The sequence below is a fragment of the Vulpes lagopus genome, chromosome 23 (assembly GCF_018345385.1).
Source record: "Vulpes lagopus strain Blue_001 chromosome 23, ASM1834538v1, whole genome shotgun sequence".
Classification (NCBI taxonomy): Eukaryota; Metazoa; Chordata; class Mammalia; order Carnivora; family Canidae; genus Vulpes; species Vulpes lagopus.
The window spans coordinates 15,013,503-15,039,416 of record NC_054846.1 but is presented as its reverse complement, the minus strand read 5'-3'; the positions used below and the strand labels follow the sequence as shown (position 1 = coordinate 15,039,416).

The 25,914-nt window shown below is 38.7% G+C and overlaps 2 protein-coding genes across 5 annotated transcripts in view; one reads left to right on the top strand and one right to left on the bottom strand.

The window, feature by feature from the left end:
- SH3D19 (SH3 domain containing 19) overlaps positions 1-25,914 on the bottom strand; it is a 170,102-nt gene that overhangs the window by 119,508 nt on the left and 24,680 nt on the right. The gene's annotated exons all lie outside the window — the stretch shown is intronic.
- On the top strand, positions 10,066-22,417 carry LOC121481316 (serine protease 48-like). Its single transcript, XM_041738615.1, is given in 7 exon segments — positions 10,066-13,544; positions 14,640-14,684; positions 14,857-15,019; positions 16,382-16,647; positions 17,579-17,748; positions 20,219-20,482; positions 20,485-22,417. Coding segments are annotated over 7 exon segments (999 nt in total). The 5' UTR covers positions 10,066-13,501; the 3' UTR covers positions 20,533-22,417.

Here is a 25,914-nt window from a genome sequence, read left to right as displayed (position 1 = left end):
GATTTCATAAGAAATTGATTAAAATAATTACAGGATCCTCTGTATTACTAGGCAAATAATAGTTAAAAAAAATTTTTTTTGAAGAAGTTTTGGCAAGACAGTGGAATGAACAAAGTGGACACCCCTTGACCAAATTTCAATAAATACCAATAAAATAATATAAAAGGAAGATATTCATTAATAACTGCAAAGATAATTACATAAAAATAAGGAAATCAAATCTGGGGCATTAGAAAGCTTTCATACATATGAAAATGGTAAGAACTTTGAAAAAATTAATCTCCTAAATGTAAAAATGATATGAAATATAAGCAGGATTCAAAGAATTATTACAATTTATTCTCAAAGGGACACTATTCATGTTAACAAGCTTTCCTCAAGAGATCTTTTAGATGACACCACTACAGAATGGCAAACAAGGACATATTAATATAACAAAATTAACAAAAGATAAACTCAATAAACATGTGAGATTCTAAATAAGTAAAAAAAGATAACTGTGAGAAAAGATGATGGATCCAGATACTAGAGCCAAGAAATCCAACAAGGAGATAAAAGGTTTCAGAATCCTGAAATAAAATAGTTGAAAAGTACCTTACAATTATCTAATTCAACTCTCAAATCAAGCCATAATAAGCCTGCTTATTTAACAGACCCAGTGGATCCTTATACTTCTTCACACAGCAGCAGAGGAATGGACAATGGTTTTCACCATAGGGCACCATCTCACCCCATTTTTTTTTTTTAGAATCCTCTAAAACTGAAACTTAACAGGAAAACCTACATATAATGCATGAGATGGAGTGAGATAATTATTTGTAAAAAGAATCCCCCAAAGTTTCAGCAAATACATGCCTTTATGTGTTTTAGGAATAAGGTGAACTTGGAGATCTATGTATAATCTCAAAGCAACATAAGAGGCATGAAATCATAAATGAGAAGTTTAAATCTAATCAAAAGCATTAGCCACTGACTGAAGGGAATCTGTACTCGAAAGGGGTAAGGTCAGCATGGAATCCAAGGAAGCAAAGGCCAAATAACTACACATGTTCATCAGGCCCTAAGCTGTCAAAGGGAAAGAGACTCTGAATCTGATGAATATAAATGTCACATTTATTTAGAAAAATAAGTTTTGTTATGGAGAAGTGCTCTTTCACCCAGTTTTTGTAAAGAAGGGATATTTCTCTCTAATAAGTGAAATGCTCACAGAGATTAACCACTTCCATTTACTCAGATCTTAAGTGTCTTCAAACCATCACCCATTTACTAATCTGTCCTTACTCAAAATCAAGAAGATATGCCCTGATTGGGAAAAATGAAAATTCCAAATAATGGAAGTGAATAGTCCTCAATGCAAATAAGCATGTTGGCTCATACACACGTCTCTTAAAATTTAGTGAGTCAGTCTCTTGAATTTGACGTAGTATCAGTGCTTTGAGAAACCTTAAATTTATGAAGCTAAAAAGCTAAAGGCCCAGAGCCTAAATTGAGAGGGAAATTTAGGAAATCTCCTAAATTGCCTGGGAAAGATCTGCCTTAGTGGACTCTCTGGGTGACATGACATCTTTATCTCATCTCTGTAGCAGGAATTTATATATTTACTTTCTGCCTCCTCTGTATTGGCTAATATGCTGATCATTTTATATTTTTTGAAGATTTATTCATTTTAGAGAGACAGAGCAAGTGTGATGGGGGAGGTGGGGAGGTGGGAGGGGGCAGAGGGAGAGGAAGAGGGAGTCCCAAGCAGACTCTGTGCTGAGCATGAGCCTGACTCGGGGCTTGCTATCTCATGACTCCAAGATTGCAACCTAAACTGAAGCCAAGAGTCAGACATTAAATTGTCTATGTCACCCAGGTACCCTCTGATCACTTTAAATATTATCTTACTTAGTCCTAACAATTTAAGAAGGGATTATTTATCCTGTTTTCACAAATAAAAATACACACACAAAAAAACCCACAACTGAGGCTGAGAGAGGTTAAGTAACTTGCCAAAGATCACACAGCTAATATTTGATTAAAAAGATTTACCTGAATCAAAAGATCTGGCTCTTTCCACCATACCAGATTACCTCTACTCACTGTTAGAAGGCTCAACACTAAAGGTTCATCTTTATACTATGCCAAAGTAACACTGCTCTTTGGTTCTAGTTATTGGTACTTTTTAAACTCCTAGTTCCATTTGTAATTATTTGGGTATACACAGCTTTACTTCTTCTGAATAGATCAGAACAGCCTTGAGAACAGAAACAGCTATCCTGTTCATCTTCTTGACCTTCTAGCAGCATCTAACAGAGTGACTTACAAACAGAAAGGATCAAATTTTATTTTCTGAGAAACAAAATGAGAGGTTTAGACTATAGAAAACCAGTTGTCAAAACCACGGGAAGAATTCCTTTAGTATGAGTGCAAGTAAACAAATAGAAAAAGGGAATATTTTTTCTCTTAGTTATCAAAAGAACAAGACCAGCTCTTGCAAAGAAGGACTGGCTGATCAGCAAGCAATAGGGTCCTGCACAAGTGGGATGGAGCTCAGAGCAGGATCTGTCCCTGTGGAGAAGGTGAGTGCAGGAAACTACAGATTACTAGCCAATAAGGCAAAGAGCTGGGAAGAGGAAAAGGTATCTCTAAAAGGCTGTTCCGGGCTTGGCCCTGACATAATGGATGCCAAGTACATGGATTAGTTCTAGGACATACTGGTTAGTGGAACTAAAGTGGGACTAAAAATGTCTTGTGAAGTCCAAGAACTAAGACCATAGGCCTTGGTCTATTGTTGCAAGGTGACAGAAAAGGCAGAGTGCCAGAGTAATCAATTATTCTTTTTTTTTTTCAATTATTCTTTAAAAGATTGTTTTATAAGGGGATTGATTCATTTTCCAACATAATAAATGGGTTGAATTAGAAAAGAAACAATGGAATCCATCTGCCCTTGCTGGAAATACAGACAAAAAGCTACAAAACTTGCAAATCTACTGCTGTCCCTATTTTATTCTTAGGGTGCTTAAGTGAAGACTGCATCCCTGAAGGGGCATTCTTGCTCTACAGCAGTGGTTCTCAACTGAGGGTCATTCTGCTCCCCAGGGGACATTTGGTAATGTCTGGAGACAATCTTGTTTGTCCCAACTGGAGATGGGTAGTTCTCCTGACATCCAGTAAAATAAAGGCCAGAGATGCTGCTTAACATCCTGTAATACACAGGATAGCACCTCACAATAAATAATCAGATGGCCCAAAACACCAACAGAGCCAATGCTGAGAAATTCTTATCTATAGGCACCATCGACATTAATCTAAGCCGTCACCAAGATGACCTATTTGTCCAGAATTAAGTTAATACTTAAAATAGAGATATTAGTTCAATAACAATAACAAAAACACCAGCTACCATTTATTATTGCATCCTTAAATAAGCCAAATCCAAGCTAAGTACTTTCACTTTATCTCATTTCATTTTTACAAAAATCTTGTAGGGTATTACTACTCTCATTTTGCAAAGATGGAAAAGTTCTAAGTTGGCCACAGCCACAGGACAAGTAATAAAGTTCCTACCACTACTACCACATTGTCATTTTCCAAACTAACAGTCATTGTGTAGAACAGAGGTATTTACAGATAATTTTAATGGGGTATTAGAATCTAAGACCTAAAGACAGCATGATAAGAAAGGCAGGAAGCTAAAAGAACTGTCTTCAGGAAAGTCTCTGGAGTGCCACTATCACCTACTCTCTTGCTTCCAATTCCTTGGCACTTCCTTATCTTCGGAGAAGAAAGGGAGCAGTAAAAAAGCAAACCAACATGTTTCTTGATTGCTACACCAAAAATAAGAAAATATTTATAGAGGGATAACTGGGGCATAGACAAAGGTAAATAAATGAAGAGAAATAGATAAATAGGCAATGCATAATTCAATGTTACATCTGTAAAGAATTTGAGATCAGGGGATCCCTGGGTTGCTCAGTGGTTTAGCGCCTGCCTTCGGCCCAAGGTATGATCCTGGAGTCCCGGGATTCGAGTCTCACGTCGGGCTCCCTGCATGGAGCCTGCTTCTCCCTCTGCCTTTGTCTCTCTCTGCCTTTCTCTCTTTCTCTGTGTCTTTCATGAATGAATAAATAAAAATCTTAAAAAAAAAAAAAAAAGGATTTGAGATCAACTGAGTCCAATGCCTTCACAGAACAGTAAATAAAACACAGGCCTTAGGAGAAAAGTGACTTACTTAAGATCATATACCCATCCCCATGAAAACAACAGAATAGTACTGTGGGTTGAAAACCAAAGAAGATTTCTCCAATATGGTTTTTAAAAATTAGCTTAGATTTAAGAAGGGCTCCTAAGTTCCAACTGTTTAAAAATGAGCATTTTTCTGGAGAGGGTACAAGATGTCAGTGTTGAACAATTCTAAAATCATCTCCTCCCATGGACACCACAGATTTATAGCTACAAGATACAAATCATTTCCCTCTAAAAAAGATCTGAAAACTAGATAAACTGCTCTTTACAACACTGGCTAAAAAGGAGCACATAAAGATATGTAGAGATGCAGAGACACGGTCTCAAAACAAACAAAACAAAACAAAACAAAACCCACCCCTGGCATCGTGACAGACAATAGGGATGGATCTCACCAATAGTTACTTCTCCCAGGGGGAGGAAAAGGTTGGTGCCCCTGGTGCCCCACACTGGGCAACATAGCCCCTGGTATCCACACAGGAAACAGAAGCCTCCAAAACCAATGAGGCTGCTGTCTAGGATTCCCAAAATGTTACAGGAAACTGAGATTCCCCTTTCAGAGGGCTCATACATAGTCCTGTTGGCCTTGGTGACCAAAGAGGACTGGTGTTCCAAAGCTCCATGTAACTGTAACAACTGGAAAGGCAGTTTTGGCATGCTGTGAACCCCAGGGCACAGCAGACTAAAACACAACCCCAGTCTTCATGTGAATAAAACCTATTCACTTAGCCTGGAGCTTCAGCCTGAAGGATAGGCTTCAGTTTTCCCTCACATATAGAGGTTAAGCAGTGGTCCTAGGGAATGTAAGCAGGGAGACACCATCCTTGTGCACCCTGTTGGCTTCACTACAGTCAATGAGATTTCCCAGAAAGGAGCTTATACACTCATCTGGAGCCCCTTTTTTGCAACTGTCACCCATGGGACCCCTCCAAATCTGGTCTAAAGACCAGCAGGGATTACATCTGTGGTCCCATAGGACCATATATATTTGTGTACGTTAAGCTGCTGCCTGAGAGTCTGGATTCCAATCAGCATAAAACTAGATGCTAAATGATATTCTTCCCCTTGGATCACTGATAGGTCTTGACACACTCTCAACAATAGGAGAATATAAAAAATAATTCAGGCAGCTTAGATAATAACAAAGGTTCAAGAGACAGCCAATAACTAAAGCAAGATTGAATGAGAAGGATCATACCTACATAAGGCCATTCCTTCAAGACTGAGATAGCTGTTTTGCCCACTATACAGAAACAAACACAGATAGTCAAATAAAGTGAGGAAACAGAGAAATATGTTCCAAATGAGACAACAAGACAACACTTCAGAAAAGATCTTATTGATATGGAGATAAGTAATCTACCTGGTAAGAGAATTTAACATAATGGTCATAAAGATGCCTGCCTAACTCAAGGGAAGAATAGATGAACACAGTGAGAACTTTATTTATTTATTTATTTTTTTAAAAAAGATTTTGTTTACTTATTAATGAGACACACACAGAGAGAGAAGCAGAGACACAGGCAGAGGGAGAAGCAGGTTCCATGCAGGGAGCCGGACGTGGGACTCGATCCTGGGTCTCCAGGATCACGCCCTGGGCTAAAGGCGGCGCTAAACCGCTAAGCCACCCAGGCTGCCCCACAGTGAGAACTTTAAAACAAACAAACAAACAAAAAAAAAAAAAAAAACAGAAAACATTAAGTATCAAACAGGGGTGCCTGAGTGGCTCTGTTGGTTGGGTGTCTGACTCAGGGTCCTGGGATCAAGCCCCACATCAGGCTCTGCACTAAATGCAGAGTCGGCTTGGGATTCTCTCTCTCCCTCTTCCTTTTCCCCACCTCCCACTTGCAGTGTCTTTCTCTAAAATAAATAAATAAAACCTTTAAAAAAAGTACCAAACAGAAGTCACAGAGCCAAATACAATAACTGAACTGAAGAATATACTAACAGGGGTCAATAGCAGACTGGACGAACAGATCAACAAGCTGGAAGATGAAACAATGGAACTCACCCAGAGTGACAAAAGAAAAAAGAGTAATAAAGAGAACTTAAGGGACTTCTAGGACAACATCAAGCAGAATAACATCCACATTAGGGGTCCTAACGGGAAAACAGAGAGAGAAAGGGACAGAAAACTTATCTGAAGAAAATAATGGCTAAAAACTTCCTTAGAAAAAGAAAGAGACATGAAGATCCAGGAAGCCCAGAGTTACAAATAAAATGGACCCAAAGAGAACCAAACCAAGACACATTATAATTAAACTGTGAAAAGCTAAAGAGAGACTATTAAAAGTAGGAAAGGAAAACAAAACATAGAGAAACTCCGTAAACCTATCAGTAGATTTCTCAGCAGAAATCTTGCAAGTCAAGAAATTTTGCAAGTCAGAAGGGAGTGGCATGACATATTCAAAGTGCTGAAAGGAAAAAACTTCCTGGCAAGGTAGATTATACTCAGATTTGAAGGAGATAAAGAATCTTCCAGATAAGCAAAAGCTAAAGAAGCCATAACTACTAAACCTGTCTTACAAGAAATATTAAAAGGTTTAAGCTGATCAGACATGGCATTAATTAGTAACAAAAAAAAACATACAAAAGTAAAAATCTTACTGGAAAGGCAAATATATAGTAAAGGTAGTAGACTGATCACTTACAAAGCTACTAATAAGATTGAAAGGCAAAAGTAGTAAAATTAACTACAATAATTGATTAAGGAATACATAAAATAAAAAGATGTAAAAGTGACATCAAAAACATAAAATATAGGGCAGATGGGGAGTAAAAATATAGTTTTGGAATGTGTTAAAATATAAATTGCTATCAATTAAAAAATATACTGTTACACATACAGGACTACATATGTGACCCTCAAGGTAACCACAAAGCAAAAACTTAAGAGTAAACACACAAACGAAAACGAGAAAAGAATCTAAATATAACACTAAGGAAAATCATCAAACCACAGAAAGAGAAGAAATAGAAACTACAAAAACAACCAGAAACAGTTAACAAAATGGCAATAAATACGTATATATCAATAATTACTTTAAATGTAAATGGGCTGGGAATCCCTGGGTGGCTCAGCAGTTTGGTATCTGCCTTTGGCCCAGGGCATGATCCTGGAGTCCCAGGATCGAGTCCTATGTTGGGCTCCTTGTATGGGGTTCCTTCTCCCTCTGCCTGTGTCTCTGCATCTCACTATCTCTCTCTCTGTGTCTCTCGTGAATTAAAATCTTTAAAAAAAAATGTAAATGGGCTAAAATCTCCAATCAAAAGACAGAGATGAGCTGAATGCTTTTTTTTTTTTAAGATTTTAAAAATTTATTTATTCATGAGAGACAGAGAGAGAGAGAGAGAGAGAGAGAGAGGCAGAGACACAGGCAGAGGGAGAAGCAGACTCCATGCAGGGTGCCTGACGTGGGACTCGATGCAGGATCACACCCTAGGCTGAAGGCGGTACTAAACCGCTGAGCCACCTGGGCTGCCCCCAAATAAACTTTAAAACAAAGACTGTAACAAGACAAAAAAGAGCACTTCATAATGATATCCAGTTAGAAAATATAACATTTAAAAATATATACATAATCAATACAGGAGCACCAAAATACATAAAGCAAATTATTAATAGACCTAAAGGGAAAAATTGTCCACTCTCATCACTTTCATTCAACATAGTATTGAAGTCCAATAGCAATCAGACCAAAAAATTTTTAAAAATGAAAGAAAAGGCATCCAAATTAGTAAAGAAGTAAAACTGCCACTATTTGCAGATGATGTGATTGTGATACTATATATAGGAAGCCCTAAAAACTCAACCAAAAACCTGCTAAAATAAATATAGTAAAATTGGAGGATAGAAAATTAACATACAAAAATTTGTTGTGTTCTTATACACTAATAACAAACTATCCTAAATAGAAATCAAGCATCTCTTGCAAAAATAGAATAATTCTAAAATGGGTATGTAACCACAAAAGATCCCCAAATAACCAAAACAATCTCGAGAAAGAAGACCAAAGCCAGAGGTATCACACTCTCTGATTTTAAACTATTCTATAAAGCTAAGGTAATCAAAATTAATGCTATTGGTATAAAAAGACACAGATCAATCGAACAGAATAGAAAGCCCAGAAATAAACCCATGTATATATGGTCATTTACAAAGGAGGCACAAATGTATAAAGAGGAAGGAACAGTCTCTTCAATACACAGCACTAGGCAAACTGGACAACTACATGCAACAGAATAAAAGTGAACCATTATCTTATACCATATGCAAAAAAATTAACTCGAAATGGATCAGAGACTTCAAGTAAGACCTGAAATCATAAAACTCTTAGAAGAAAACATAGACAGTAGGCTCCTTGACAACAGTTTTAGCAATATTTTTTTTTTGGATCTAACTTCAAAGGCAAGGGAAACAAAAACAAGTAAGACTACATCAAAGTAAAATGCTTCTCCATAGTAAGGGAAAACCATCAGCAAAACAAAAAAGCAACCTACTGAATAGGAGGAGATATTTACAAATCATGTATCTGATAAAGGGTCAATATTCAAAATATATAAAGAACAGAGGCAACTCGGCAGTAACAACAACAAAACCCCAAACAATCCAATTTAAAAATTGGCAGAAGATGGGATCCCTGGGTGGCGCAGCGGTTTGGCGCCTGCCTTTGGCCCAGGGCGCGATCCTGGAGACCCGGGATCGAATCCCACATCGGGCTCCCGGTGCATGGAGCCTGCTTCTTCCTCCGCCTGTGTCTCTGCCTCTCTCTCTCTCTCTCTGTGACTATCATAAATAAATAAAAATTAAAAAAAAAAATTGGCAGAAGACCTGAACATTTTTCCAAAGACATACAGCCAGCCAACAGGCACATGAAGAGATGCTCAACATCACTCATGATCATGGAAATGCAAATCACAACCACAATGAGCTATCTAGAATAACTAGTATTAAAAAGAGAAAATACAACAATTGTTGGTGCAGACGTGAAAAGGGAACTCTTGGGTACCGTTGGTGGGAATGTAAACCGGTGTAGTTACTATGGAAGACAGCATGGAGGTCCCTCAAAAAATTAAAAATACAGCTACCATATGATTCAGCAATTCTGCTACTGAGTAGCTTGAAGAAAACAAAAACATTAATTTGAAAAGACATAGACACCCCTATGTTCACATCAACATTATTTACAGCAGCCAAGATATGGAAACAGCCTAAGTGTTCAGCAATGGATAAACAGATAAAGCAGATGTGGTATGTACTTTTGTATTTACCTACCTACCTACGTATCTACCTATCTATGCAGCCATAAAAGGAATGAAATCCTGCCATTTATGACAAAATGGATAAACCCTGAAGGTATTATCCTGATAACTCAAAGACAAATACCACATAATTTCACAGGGGCACCTGGGTGGCTCAGTCAGTTAAATGTCTGCCTTTGGCTCAGGTCATGATTCTGGAGTCCTGACATCGAGCCCCATGTCGGGCTCCCTGATCAGTGGGGAGTCTGCTTTTCCCTCTGCCTCTGCCCCTTCCCCTGCTCATGCTCGCTCTCAAGTAAATAAAATCTTTTTTAAAAAAATAAATTAGGGATCCCTGGGTGGTGCAGCGGTTTGGCGCCTGCCTTTGGCCCAGGGCGCGATCCGGGAGACCCTGGATCAAATCCCACGTCGGGCTCCCGGTGCATGGAGCCTGCTTCTCCCTCTGCCTGTGTCTCTGCCTCTCTTTCTCTCTCTCTCTCTCTCTCTCTCTCTCTCTCTCTGTGACTATCATAAATAAATAAAATTTTAAAAAAATAAATAAATTTAAAAAATAAAATATAAACATACAAGTTAAACAAAACTAAACCTATACTCAAAGATACAAAAAACTGATTGGTAGCAATCAGAAGGAGGGTTTGGGTGAGGAGGGAGCAAAATGAGTGAAAAAGATTAAGAAGTACAAACTTCCAGACACAAAAATAAATGACAGGGATATAACACATAGAGCAAGGAACGCAGTCAATAATAATTGTGTTAACTTTGTAAGTTGACAGATAGTAACCAGACTAACTGTAGTGACTGTTCTGCAATGTATAAAAATGTCACATTAGTTTGTTGTACACCTGAAACTAAGAGTGCATTTCAATTATATCTGAATTTTTTTAAAAAAATAACAGCAACACAGAGAAAAAATGAAAAAGAGGAAATTTTCTTAAATAACTCAATGCCATTATCACACCTATCAAGACTAGTAGTAACTCCTTGATACCATCTAATACCCAGTTCATTATCAAATGTCTGAATCAAAATGTGGTTTTAGAGTTGGTTACAAACCAAACAAGGGCCACACATACTTACGCCTCTTAAGTTTCTTTTCACCTAGAAGAACTCCATTCCTTTTTACTCTCATACCATTAGTTTATTACAGAAACCACATCAGTTGTTTTATAAAATGTCCCACATCCTGTACTTGACTATTAAGTTGTATTATAATCAAAATTATTATTTATCCTCTGTATGTAAGTGGAAGTAGCTTTAGAGACTCAGGTTTCACTTTTTTGATACAAATACTTCACTGGATATTGCTACGTACTTTGTCACATCAAGAGACACATGTCTGCCTTTTTCTACTTTTCATGATGCTAAGATTGATCAGAGGGTTTGGATGGTAACAACCTGAGCACTCTAGCAACCTCTCATCTAAAACTTTGACTACTGGTAACCATCCCCTGAACCATCCCATCAATTATCTCATGAGGGGCTGCGAGTGGTGTTTTTCAAAATCCATCAGTCCAAGCACATTTATTAACTGGAATTCTTCCCTCTCATCAACTAAGCTCCCCACCACCACCAAACCCCAACCTTTAACTCTTGGACAGGAAAAGCAATACTTCCCTTTTAATACTTCCCTTTTACTTCTAATTTTCAGAGGAAGGAGCTGGTGTCTTTGTTAGCTTACTTCTAACTACATTAGAACCAAAATACATATTTTTTATGAAACAGTGAAACAAAAGGAAAAAGAAGAGATCTATAAGCAATCCAATTAATTTTAAAGAGTTAGCCAGCGACTTCAGATTTATCCAGGGATATAAAAGTCCAAAAATCTAGGACAACCACAAGACTCTCAAAGGAAAAAGAGTATCTGGTTAAATTGTTGTTCCTTTGATATATCAACAAAAAGACCTGTCCAGAGCTTTGGTGTCTTTGCAAAATGACTACCTTTATTCCAATCATGACTTGAAGGCAAACCTCAAGCTGAGATCTTTTTAAAAGCTATACTTAAATAAGCTGACTAAATAGTAAAGTTTCCTGTGAACACCACAAATTAATCGGAATACCCTGAGATATAGTGAATCTGGCATGTGCCCCATGACAACAGTCTCTTCTGCTTAGCTGGCATTTCTGCATCCTCACCTTCCTACATGCATAATTAGGGCTCTTACACCAAAGACAATAAATCCATAGCCATGGAACTATGCCCTGGTTAGACAAGCTAATCTGTTCAAATCCTTGGGAATTTGAACTGAAAATAAGGAAAACCTTGGGCAGTTTATAGTGGATAGAAAGAAGAGGCATGGACTATGGTTGAGCCATACTAATGGCAGAGGACCAAGGTAAAGATCCTAAACTCTCCCAATGAGTTCTTGAGTTATTGTGAATCCAGAGCTCCTTTCCTGCTATGGTTTCCAGATCTGTCCAATGATAGCTCCAGATGTCCTTGTTACTCTGTTCTCCTTATCGTTCCACAGATATCTGCATTTGTTTGCTAGGGCTGCCATAAGGAAGTACCACAGACTGGGTGGCTTAAAAAACAAATTTTCTTTCTCACGGTTCTAGAGGTGAGAAGTCTGAAATCAGGTGTCAGCATGGTTGGATCCCCCTAAATGACATTCCAAGCTTCCTTGGCTTGCAGATAGCCATATTCCCCCTTTGTACGTATCTGTGTCCAAATTTCCCCTTTGTAAAAGGACGTCAATCATATTGGATTAAGGCCCACCCTAATGACCTCATTTTACCTTAATTACTTCTTTAAAGACACTATCTCCAATGGTCGTAATCTGAAGTACAAGGGGTTAGGACTTTAATGTATGAAATCTGGGGGATACACATTTAAGTCCATAACTTTATCTTGAAAGTGATCCCCTCTTTGCTTAAGCTAGTCTTGTTGGTAACTGAATAAACCTAATAATAGCTATATTTTCTGGTCTTCTATTATTTAATTATTCGTGTGTTTCTTTCAAAGCTCCCAGTAGTTTGAGCTGTAAGAGAGTAGTAACATGCTTTAACAGTTCAGTGAATTCTATGTCCACAGACCTAGTACCCTACAAACAACTGGTACCAAAAACAAAGGGCACAGAGAATTCTGTAGAAGATGCTGTGCTGTGGCACCCAAGATCTTCCCTTTCAGGACTGAAGTATTCATTCTGCTTACAACCAGGAATGTTGGCTGCTGTTAGTTCACAGCTAAGTCCGATCCCAAGATTTGTCAAAAGTCACTTCACCCAAGATAATGCCCATTCCTTGCAGGCAGCCTACACCTAATCATGCAGAAGTCCAAAGGCCCAGCCTTCTTGTCTCCATTTAGGAGATCTCTGAAGAGCCACGTCAGCTCCAGAGCAGCTTGTGGGATTGGCTGTGGCCCGTATGCAAATGAATTCAGTTCAACTCTCCCTCTGCCCAATCCTGCTTCCACCCCCACCCCCCCCCACCAAAGCACTGATGCTGAGACTACTCTCCAATAAACTTCTGGCACACAAATTTCTTTATCTATTTCCCAGAAAATCTGACTTGCCCTATACTCTATGGCTAACACTATTAACAAAGATGAAAACAAAAAAAATCAGGAAAAATTAGCCAGTTACTAGGTTAATTTCCTCTTTTCCATTTCTTGCTTTTGAAGAATGCTGTTCATCTTCTACTTCCTTGCTAGAGAAAGGGCCCTGTTCTTTCCAATCCCCTCTAACCTGCCCTGTGCAGACAGCTACTGCATAATCCCCCCTCCCATCCTCTAATCCCCAAGCAGGAACCCCAGACATCCTGTTTTCCCTGAACAGTAGGGGGAGCCTCAGGCTCCAGCTCCTCCCCCTGGGTCCTGCCACTGCATTTCTGAAGTCTGGCCCCTTCAGTGCCTGGCCCTGTGGTGAAAAACCAAAGGAGAGGAGGGGGTGAACCAGAGGAATCCATCCAGGAGAAGAAGCTGGTCCTGTCGCCCTTCTCTGGCTGCTCCCTAGCCGGCCTCTCCTTGGAAGCCTGAGTTCAGGAAACAAGAAGTACTGATTCTGAGGACCAAGACATGGGCCCTGCAGGCAGTGCCCTCCTACTGTCTCTTCTACTGGGTGAGCCTCTGTGGTAGGAGGGTAGGGGAAGGGAAGAGGCAGAGGTTTTTGGCTGAAGAAGTTATCATATAGAATAATGTAACACTTCACCTATGGGACACTACTTATGAATAGTGTGTCCTGGGGAAGTCTTGTATGGGGATACTGTATGTGAAACAGTAAACCAAAAAAAAAAAAAACCTGCCCTCGGGGGGGCTTATAATCACTGCACGTATTAAATATATAGATTTTTAAAGCAGGTTAGAAAGTCCTAAATGTTATGAGAGGAAAGGGGCAGGAGATGTATTGTAATTTTAAATAAAGTAGTCAAGAAAAAAAAAAAAAAAGTAGTCAAGAAAGTTTCACTAAGGAGTCATCTGAGCAAAGCCCAAAAGGAGGTAAGTGACTTAGCTACAAAGATATAGGAAAAGAGTGTTTCAAGTTAAGGGAACTGAAAGTATAAATACTGTAGAGTGATTTCAGGTATAAACTTGTTCATTTACTTTTCTGACCCACGATGATTTAAAAGCAGGGTAGGCTGAGAGCAGCAAAAGGATAACAAGTAGCAAAAAAGATACAAATACTGCAAAATGCCAATTCAGATAAAGAAAACAGCTCATAGGGATCCCTGGGTGGCACAGCGGTTTGGCGCCTGCCTTTGGCCCAGGGCGCGATCCTGGAGACCCGGGATCGAATCCCACGTCGGGCTCCCGGTGCATGGAGCCTGCTTCCCCCTCTGCCTGTGTCTCCGCCTCTCTCTCTCTCTCTCTGTGACTATCATAAATAAAAATTAAAAAAAAAAAAAAAAGAAAACAGCTCATAAACCTCAAAAGTACCTGAAGGCATCACTGTGTTTACAACCTAATATACTTGATATTCCTATTCCTGATGACAATACTGAATCTTTAAGTGAAAGTTAAATTGCATTCCATGTATGCTGCTAAAGAAGGCAGGTAAGTATGTAATTTTCAAGATTCCCACTAACTGGTAGACATTTATAAAAATTTGGCCTGTAATACAAATCTGAGAAATTTAAATATGTGGAAAGCCTCTCTATTCAGTGAATCTAGACATAAGATGCATTATTGTATAGTAATGATATGGTGTCTGTCTTAGGGTCTTGCCCAAGCTCTTCTCCCAGAAACAAACATCTGCAATCAGGTTAGTGGTCTCCACCTGGACCGATGGGTTTGGAACTGGGATGGGAGGGAGGATGGAGGATGGAGAGGACTCGGTTCCTAGGAATGAATGGGAATTTGAGAATGATGAGAAGATGAAGACCAGAGGAACAGGACATTGTAGTTATACATGCCCCTCTCTCTTCTTTCTCTAGTGTGTGGACGACCTGTATACTCAGGCCGTGTGGTGGGTGGCCAGGATGCTGTTGCAGGGCGCTGGCCTTGGCAAGTCAGCTTGTACTTTGGCCAGACCCAGATCTGTGGAGGGTCTCTCATCAGTGACAGGTGGATACTGACAGCAGCACACTGCTTAAAAGGGTGAGTCCTAGCTGGTGGCTAGCACACAGATAGGTTCTCAGTAAATACTTGAATGATTTCAGGAATGAACCAACAGAAAAATGAAAGTGGTAAGGAGGGTCAGGGCGCCTGGGGTGGCTAAATCAGTTAAGCATCTGACTCTTGATTTATACTGCTCAGGTCATGATCATGAGACTGAGGCCTGCCTTGGCCTCCATGCTCAGAATAGAGTCTGCTTGAAATTCTTTCTCTCCCTCTGCTCTTTCTCTCCCTCCATGCTCTCTCTCTCTCTCTCTCTCTAGAATAAATGAGTAAATAAAATCTTTTTAAAAAGAAAAGTGGTAAGACAGGTAGGCAGAAAAAAATCCTACACCCCCTTGGACTAGGACAGGACGCAGAGGTAGAAAAAGAAATGACAGAGATAGGCGCTATATTAGAAACTTCTCTCACTTTGTGCCAAATGATTTGCTAAACATCAGGAATTTGATCTTAAGCTTTTCTGGATCAGAAACACAATCTAAGCTCTCTCTCAGAGCTACTGCTGTCAGACAAGCAACGTGCCATGTGGTGGGTAGTCCTAAAGAGAAGCCCATGTGAAACTAATGTCTCCAGCCAACAGCTAGGGAAGGTTTGGAAACACCCTCCCGGAGTCAAATCTTAAAGTCACTGCAGCCCAACTTGATTGTAGCTTCATGAGAGATGAATCAGAGGCACCCAATTAAGGTCACGCCTGATACCTGACCCACAGAAACTGTGAGATAAATGTTTGTTTTTTTAAGCCTCTAAGCTTTGTGGTAACTTCTTATGCAACCACAGGTAACCAATATATATATAGAAATCAAAACAGCAGGACTTTTCAATAACAATGCTGTAAGCTCAAAGAAAACAGTAAGAACTCCAAAATACTGGGAGAAAATTATTCTATTATTCCCACGTGCAATTATTGATCAAGTGTGGGATAGAAGCAAGACACTTTCAAATATACAAAGCAGCAAAAATAATACTCCTCATGCACATTTTCTAGGGAAGCCATAAGAGAATGGGCTTCACTAAAATAAAGGAAAACAAGAAAACATGGAATCAAGAAAAAAGGGGATATAACAGAATCCCCAAGCAAATGGGAGAAACAAAACTCTGGCCATAAGCATGTAAGAGGAGACTACAAAGACAAGAGACAAAAGAAAGAGTGGTTAGGGAGAGAGGAAAGGAGAAATAGTAACAAACCAACCCTAGCCCCAGTTGGAAGTAGCTTGGTTAATTCTAGGTCTGTTGCCATCCTTTCTTGCTTAGAGATTCAGTGCTACACATAGGCAGCTTGTTCTCACCCAGCTGTAGCACCTAAACATGTTCCACTTTTTTTTCTCCCCTTCCTATTCCCCTTAGGAGCTGGATTCCTTTTTTATATACTGTACGGCTGGGATCGATTAAGAATGACCAATCAAGTCAAAGTGTGAATCATCGTGTGTTCAAAATTATCACCCATCCCCAAATTCAACACACATCTGCAGACATTGCCTTGCTGAAACTGGTCTCTAGAGTCACCTTTACTTCCTTCATCCTGCCCATCTGCCTGCCCAGTATCACAAAGCAGTTGAAAATTCCAGCCTCTTGCTGGGTGACTGGATGGGGAACTGTTAAGGAAAGTGAAGGTGAGAATGGGTAGACAAAGGGGTATTATCCATCATCTTCTTTGTAGCACTCCAGAACGTTTGCATTCTACACATACGATTACTATGGCAAATATTTTTAAATAAACCCCAACCTATTGATATTACCTATAAGCTATCTATAAGCTATAACCTATCAATTCTATCTAAATGTCTTTTTTCACACTTATGTTTATTTTATTCACTCATATCCTGCCTAGAGTCTAAACAAGAGCAGACACAACTTGAACACATAATTACTTCTCTGAAAGCAAAGGTTAACAAATCTGATCTAAAGTCTGGAAGAATCTAGTGTTTTTGAAAATCTCTTTTTAGGGCAGCCCGGGTGGCTCAGCGGTTTAGCACCGCCTTCAGCCCAGGACGTGACCCTGGGGACCCAGGATCAAGTCCCACATCGGGGTCCCTGAGAGGAGCCTGCTTCTCCCTTTGCCTGTCTCTGCCTCTTTCGCTCTCTCTCATGAATAAATAAATTTTTTAAAAATCTAAAAAAAAGGAAAGAAAAAATCTGTTTTTAAAGTGTTGCATCAACTCTTTCCCCGGAGGAATAAAGGCAAGACAAGAAATGATCTGGAAGCAGAAAAATAGGAAAGGAAGAAGTTTTAGAGTACTTCAAATACATCTTTACTGAATCAAACTGTATCAGAATTTCTATTTATTTAGAACATTAGAATACCCACACTGGCACATTAGAAATACCTTAAAACAAATAGAAAAAATTCTGAATTATCCATTGTATTAGACTAACTGTACCAAAATAAACAAAAAAAAAACTTGCATTAGCAAATACGATTTGAAAGTGACTGTATTCTGCTTTCTGCTTTTGGATTGCCAGAGATTTCTGCAAATCATGACTGAATGCTGTCCTTGCAACTTTCCAGAAAGCTTTTCCTTTCATTCTTGTCTGTCTTTACAGATAGTGATTACCCCTCCATCCTCCAGGAAGCAGAAATACCCATCTTTAACCACCAGGCCTGTGAAAAATTCTACAACCCAGTTGGTTCCGCACTGCCAGAATTAGAGTCAGTCATCCAAGACGACGAGATATGTGCTGGTGATATACCCAATAAGAAGGACAGCTGCAAGGTCAGGGTTTGCCCTTGAGTTTGTTTGGTTTGTTTTTTAATTTAATCTAAATCTTTAATTTAGATTCGGGTTTTCTTGTATATAAACAATAGTAGTAGATCAGGAATCAGGAGACCAAAGTTCTTACAATAATTCTTGCATCATGCTGAATTGCTGATGACTTAAAGCTCCTCAACTTTTGATCTAGAGAAATGCTAACCATTGGTTACTGGGTTTTCCACAGACTTGTATATTTTTATAAATATATTAAGAGGTTAGCACAGAATTTCCAACTTTATTTTTTCAAGTAAGAACATTTCACTCTATAAGTACAAGATGTCATTCCACTGTCTGCTGATCATAACTGTCCAGTGAAAAATCATTCATCATTTTGTCTTCCTTCACTGATTATATGTTGTTTTACTCCAGCTATTTTCAATATAACAACTTTCATATTTCATTGTCAGAAGTTTGAATGTGATGGGGCAACTGGTAGCTCAGTAAGTTGAGCTCTTGACTCTTGGTTTCAGCTCAGGTCATGATCTCAGGGTGATGGGACAGGCTCTGTGCTCGGTGGGGAGTCAGCTTGGGATTCTTCCTCTCCCTCTGCCCCACCCCACCCCCCTTCTCTCTCTCTCTCTCTCTAAAATAAATGAATAAATCTTTAAAAAGAAAAAATTTTGGATCCCTGGGTGGTTCAGCAGTTTAGTGCTTGCCTTCGGCCCAGGGCGTGATCCTGAAGACATGGGATCAAGTCCCACATCGGGCTCCCTACATGGAGCCTGCTTCTCCCTCTGCCTGTATCTCTGCCTCTTTCTCTCTCTCTCTCTCTCTCTCTCATGAATAAATAAAATCTTAAAAATTTGAATGCAACGTGCTAGGTGTGATTTTCTTCGTATTTATCCTATTTAGGATTCACTGATTTTTTTGTTTTTAAAATCTGTTCATCTTTAATCAAAACTTGAGAATTTTTTCATTCATGACTTCTTCAAATATTCTGCTTCCTCTCTCTTCCTCTTGGGGTTGAAACGGAAAATGTAGGTCACACTTTTTGATATTTTCACACAGTCTCTAATAATGTTTTATTTTTACCTGTCTGCTCTTCAAATTGGATACTTATAGATTAACCAATATTTAAGATCCTTGCCTCTCTCCTGCCATCTACATTGTAGTGTTAAGTTCACCAAATGAAAGTTTTCTATCACATATTTTATTTTTTAGTCCTAGAATGACCACTTGGCTTTATTTCCTTTCCTTCTCTCTCCCTTTCATTCTCTCCCTCCCCCTTCTTCCTTCACTCTCTTCTCTCTCTCACACACACACACAAACTTTTCTCTAACTCTGCCATGATGTCCTATCTGTATATTCATTATTTGCAAATCAAACAACAATGGAACATGATTTCACACCCACCAGGATGGCTATTATCAAGGGAGATAATAACTAGGGTTGATGAGGATGTGGATAAATTGAAACCTTCATATACCTACTGGAAATGAAAAATGGTACAGTTGCTTTGGAATTATTATCTACCAATTCTTCAAAGGGTATATAGAGAGTTACCATATTACCCAGGAATTCCACTCTAGGTATACACCCAAGAGAAATAAAAACATGTCCACAGAAAAAACTATGCATTAATATTCATAGCAGCATTATTCATAATAGCCAAAAAGTAAAAATAATCCAAATGCCCACCAACTGATGACTAGATAAGCAAAATGTGGTATATCTATGTAATAGAATAACATTCAGCCATAAAAAGAAATGGAGCATGGATATATGCTACAAGGATGAACATCCTTGAAAAGAGTATGCTAAGTGAAAGCCAGACACAAAAGATCATATGTCATATGGTTCCATTTATATACAGTATGTCCAGAATACACAAATCCATTGAGGCAGAAAGCATATTACCAGTTGGCCTAGGGCTAAGAGGAAATGATGGTGACTGTTAATGGGTATAGGGTTTCTTCTACAACAGGTGATGAAAATTTGGTGATGGTTGAACGACATTATGAATATACGAAAAACCACTGAATTGTACACTGTAGATGGGTGAATTGTATAGTATATGAATTATATCTCAATAAAATTGTTAGAAAAAGAGACAGCAAGATTGAAAGACATATCAATTACTGTCACTATTATTTTACATAACAGGATTATTTTAACATTTAAAAAAGTCAATAAGAACCTAAGAATAGAAAAATAAGGACACTTCGTTCAACTCAAGTAAATTTACCTTTAAGGGAAAAAAAATCATCACATTAATTTTTTTATCACAGATGAGTATTTTGAAACTACTGATATATTTAGCTAAGGTCTCTGCCAATTTCAAATTATGTAATTCTAGAATTCCCATGGTCTTCCCCTAATGCGATAAGAAGTCTAGCTCACTGTCCCATCCTAAGGACCTCTTCACCTCTTATGACCACTTTCTTCTTCAAGGTCCTTTTTCACTACACTCATGACCTTTATCTTTCCTCAGGGTGATTCTGGAGGACCTTTGTCATGTCGTATTAATGGTGTATGGATCCAGATAGGACTGGTAAGCTGGGGAACAGGCTGTGCTGAAAGTCTCCCTGGAGTCTACACCAGTGTGATCTACTATCAAAAATGGATTAAGACCACTATCTCAAGAGCTGAGGTTTTGGGTACCAAAAATCTGGATTTAACTGAATTCCTGTACCTTACTGTTCTGCTCTCTCTGGCTGTCCTGGGACCCTTCTGTGCCTTTGGGCCTAACATTTTACCAGGAGAATAGATAGTATAGCTAAAGCCACTGGCCAAGTTCAGGGTTAGGGTGGGAATACATAGAGATTAAGCCCCAGGAGCAGAGAATGCACAGAAGAGTCACTGGGAACTCTGGATTACTTTATTAATTAGAAATGATTTTGTTTTTGAGGTTCTTTATTCTGAAAGTATGTTTTAGTGGTTCAAATGTGAATAGCTGAGAAATAAGGCTGCTGCTTCTGTGCATAGCATTCTTTGTCCCTAACTATGAATCTTGCAAGGCAAGAAAGGTACCTTCTATGAATAAGTATGTATGAACACAATAAAATGGCTACTGGAGAAGCAGGGAAGAAAAGAAATATCTGTAAAGGCAAAGGGAAAGTCCTCAAGGAAATATATTAAGAGTTTACTCATAGGGCCCATGGTTTGCATTATGGGCTTCTTACCTGGTCTATATATTCCTACACTGCCTCATAGCAAAGAGTCAAATAAAAAATGCATATATATAATTCAGCTCTGTATTTTTCTGAAACTTTTATTTTTTGAAATACCAATGTGACCTACGACCGAAAAATGGATTAATGCCATGATCTCAAGAGCTGTAGTCTTGGGTTTCAATAACCTGGACCTGTCCAGATTGTTTAATGCTACCTCAATAATAGGGTACTGAAATGTTTAATAAGGACAGGACTAAAATGTTTAATAAGGACAGGACTAAATAATGCTTAACTAGCGTGCTTCTTTTTGTTAATCCATCCCATGACCTACTATTTCCTACTTTACCTAGGCTTCCAGGAGCTCAGAGCTAAGTTATACATTCAATTTCGGTCATTACCTTTATCCTAGATATCTAGTATAATTCCATTCACATCCCTTTTTATTTAAATCACCCTTCATTTCTCAACTTGAAAGAACTTAAGTTTTATTGAATCTGTGTCTTTCATGGTAAGTCAACTTTCAAAAAATTTTTTGGATAAACAAACACCTTTAATAGGAAATGAAGGTAGGTTTGGAAACTTAAAACCTTTGTCAACCATTAACCCCATCTCTCTTCTGGGTTTGCCATTACAGCCACTACTGCCACTAAAGCCCACGTCCTTTCCCTCACTTACACCTATGCTCAACTCCATTTATTATCCACAGCATAAAGACCAGTATTTTAAAAATAAAAGATTTTTTCATACTTTTCTCCCTCCATTCTTCCTGCTTACAGCACTTCAAAGACATCTCACTGCTCATGCGATAAAGACCAAAGTCTTTATGAGGGCTTACAAAGCCCTGCAGGTTCTGACCCCTATCTACTTCTTCAGCCTCACTGCACCCTGTTCTCCATGCTTTCAATTCTTCAAATGTTCCAAATCCCTTCTCAGCGCCAGACTTTTGCATTTGCTATTCCTTCTCCCCTACTGCTTTTGCCTAGTTAATTCTTACTGTGCCTCAAATCTCCACTCACTTTTTACTTCCTCAAGGAAGCCGTCCTCAACTCTCCCGACCAGAACAAATTCCCCAATATATATTTTTGTAGGCCTTATGGAGCCCTCCTTCGTAGGACTCAGCACAGCTATATTATTCGTTTGCGTAATTGTCTAGTTAATGTATGTCTTACCAAAATGTAAGAGTTTTTGTGCCAACCACTGTATCCTACTTTCAATAATACTTGTTGAGCAAATGAATGAATAACAACCAACTTCTTTGTCTCCCCAACTGAGAACCTGGGTATTTTGTGTCAGATTCTGGGCTACCTCCATTAACAATGTCTTATACAAAGTAGACTTTCAAATATAAGTTGAATAAAAGAATGAAAGAGTGTTTCAGCCTCATTCTCTCCAGTCATAACAAAGGAGAGAAAAGAGCATGTAAAACAGGTAAATTGGAAAGTTTCTGGAGGCAAGAATTTAAGCTAGGCAACTGCTGGAACGACATAGAGGGAAAAGCAAAATGGCAACTGAGAAAAAAGAATGAGAGAGAAAAAAGAGGCAAGAAGGAAAATAGAGGGGGATCCCTGGGTGGCTCCATGGTTTGGCGCCTGCCTTTGGCTCAGGGTGTGATCCTGGAGTCCCAGATCGAGTCCCACATCGGGTTTCCTGCATGGAACCTGCTTCTCCCTCTGCCTGTGTCTCTGCCTCTCTCTCTCTCTTTCATGAATAAATAATAAAATCTTTTTTAAAAAAAAGGAAAATAGAAGGGGAAAGGACAGACTAAAATCAAAATTAAAATAGAAACAAAAAGGAAGAGAAAGTACAAAAAAGTATGAGCCAGGACAAGACACAAGAAAGCCAAAATACTGCTTTCTATCATTTCTCCAGACTCTTAAGAAGCACCTGTTCTGCAGCATGGGATCTGGCAAAATTTTTCTCACGAACCAAGAAGTGAAACTTAGAACTTTTGGAGGGACCAGACCATTGAAGGGGAATGAAAGGGGTACTGAAAGAAGACGACCACATGACCTCACTGTCCTGACCACTATTAGTTGGATGTACTAGGGTAGGGATAAGCACCCGATGTAACAGCTGCCCAGAGGTGATGAGGCAGTTGGCCTAAAATCTTACCTGACAGATATACTCAATATGAACAACACAACAGATCCCTTCTGGGAAGTGTGAATATGCATCATATATAGCATTCAGCATGTGCTCAACAGTATTAAGTGCCCACTGTGTTCTAGGCACTGAGGATACTGCAAGACATTCAAAACATTGAGCCTGCCTTCAATGAGTTTAATTCCAGTGGGGTAGAGGCACAATAATCAAATACAAAATAAATGTTTATTATGATGTCATGTATAGGAAAGTCTGATAAAAATAAAAGAGAAGAAGCAGACAGAGTATCAAGGTGGGGGATTCCATTTTAGATAGGGTGGTCAGGGAAATTTCTCTAAGAAGATGACATTATATAGAGGCTTGCATAAAGGAAGATATTTTTTAAAAAAACTGAGAAAGAACACTCCAGATGGAGTAAATAGCAAGTACAAAGGTTCTGAGTTGGAAGTATGTTAGGTATGTGTGCGAGGAAGAACAAAGAAGTCAGTGCAATGCTAGAACACTCAGAGCAAAGAGGGAGAAGGGTATGAACTGAGATCAGAGAGTGTGCCCTGCCTGTAGGGCAGGTCCTACAGAGCCCGGAAGGCCCCAGTACGGACTCTGAATTTTATTCTCAGTGCAATGAGAAGGCACTGGAGGGCTAAGAGCAGGGGAGTGATGAAAGGATAGAACAGAGAATCCCATACCATATCTCATGGGAGTACACAGAGGCCATAAAGGGGTTAGAATGATAGAGGGTAGTCAGATGGCAGCAGAGTTAGACAGCAGCAGAGAGAATAAGAATCTGATACCAATGTACTAATGAGCAAAACACAGGGGCTATATACAGTAACCTGGAACATCAGTGAGGAAGGTGTGATTCCATAAGGCTGTGTGTTGTCTACCCTACTTCCCATCTGCACTACTCTTGGAATAGGGCCCCACTAACCAAGGTGAAGAAAAGCACAAGCCCAGGTTTCTTACCATCTACTTTATAATTCATCATTAAGACACCTACCTGATTTCCTATTTTTCTTTCTTTCTTCTTACCCAGACCAATGTTCTTATTCCTCCATCCCCTTCTACCTCCAGACCTTATTTTATCTGCCCTCTCTTCCTGAAATATCCTTCTCTCATAAACCTCAACCCACGTATTTCTATTTATTGATTAAGAAAAAGAGATAGTTAAAAAAAAAAAAAGAAAAGAAAAAGAGATAGTGAATATCTAAAAAGCAGATTGAAAGGATCCTAGGAAATGCTTTTAAAAATTAACAGGAAAGAGGGGATCCCTGGGTGGCTCAGCGGTTTAGCGCCTGCCTTTGGCCCAGGGCGTGATCCTGGAGTCCCGGGATCCAGTCCCGCATCGGGCTCCCAGCGTGGAGCCTGCTTCTCCCTCCTCCTGTGTCTCTGCCTCTCTCTCTCTCTCTCTCTCTCTCTCTCTCTCTGTCTATCATAAATAAATAAATAAATCTTTAAAAAAAATTAACAGGAAAGTTAATTTTTAATCCTTTAATTTTAAAAAAAAATTAACAGGAAAGAGATGTGTGGGTGGCTCAAAGAGAATGATTGAGCATTCACCTTCAGCTCAGGGCATGATCCTGGGATTCTGGGATCAAGTCCTACATCGGGCTCCTCGTGGAGATCCTGCTTCTCCCTCTGCCTATGTCTCTCTTTGTCTCTCATGAGTAAATACAATCTTTTTCCAAAAAAATTTTTTTAAGTTAACAGGAAATGAGTGAACTATATACACCCTATAGTGTATAGCCCTATGAATTCTATCTCAATAAAGCCATTTTTAAAAAATGAACAAGGAAACGTTTGTCCTATTTAAATTAAGCAAAAATGACTAGTCTGTATTGTATTTAGGACTCTCTAATCTTCTAAATAATTCTTCTGACTGTATTTCAAAAAAAGGTTCAAACTAATGACAGACATTTTCTTTTTTTTTTTTTTTTGACAGACATTTTCTATTTCAAATGCTAACACACAAAATGTAAAGCTTAACCCAATATATGATATAGCACCTGGGACACATTACCAAGGAGGGAAAAAAAAATCAATAAACATTTGCATTCACACAACCAAAATACCAAGTACTTATTGGTAACAAATTTAGTCAATGACACCACAAATGACCAAATGGGGAAGAAATAAATAGGGACTTCTTTACACACTATTTTGGGGGGGGGGGGGGGGGCTTAGCAGCATTTCTGCTTTAAAAGTCAATTTTAATTTGTAAAATACTTTATTCCTTGGAATGTCTAATTTAATATGCTCCAATTTTCACTTTCACATCTTGAGAAATTTAACTAAGGTGGGATTTGCTAAGGTAACATTTAACAAATAAAGCTGTACACTAAGGCTGCTGAAAATCCAATCAGCAATTTTCTTCTCCTAAAAGTGGGGGAAATATTATATAGCTATTTCCAAATCTTCTATTAATATAACAAATGGATTATTTCAAGTAATCACTTATTTTTCCCCTATTTCACTAAATTGTAGTCACCCCAAAAATGTGGGGACATTATGGAAAAAGAATTCAAAATGATAAAAGGTAGAAGTTGTTTTTTCATGCTATTTCAACAGTGGCTATTTTCTTTTCAGATTCTTGACTTCACTCTGAAGCTGTTAACTATTCTCACCACCACATCTGACTGTATAGTTCATTTACATACTAGAAATCAGCTACCTGAAAATTTTATTAAACATATTCCTTCTTTAGGAAAGGGAGGAAAAGGAGTCACTCAAAATAACCAGAGGTTAGATTAATTATATTCTCTACTATCAACATTAAGAGAAAATGTTCACTATCTTAAGAATAAAAAAGACTGAAATAACTAATAGGAAATTCTAATTGTTGTTCAGGACAATCACCCTCGACTGACCCAAATTCTCTCAATGGCATCTTCTACCATGTAAGTGTTCACTTCCC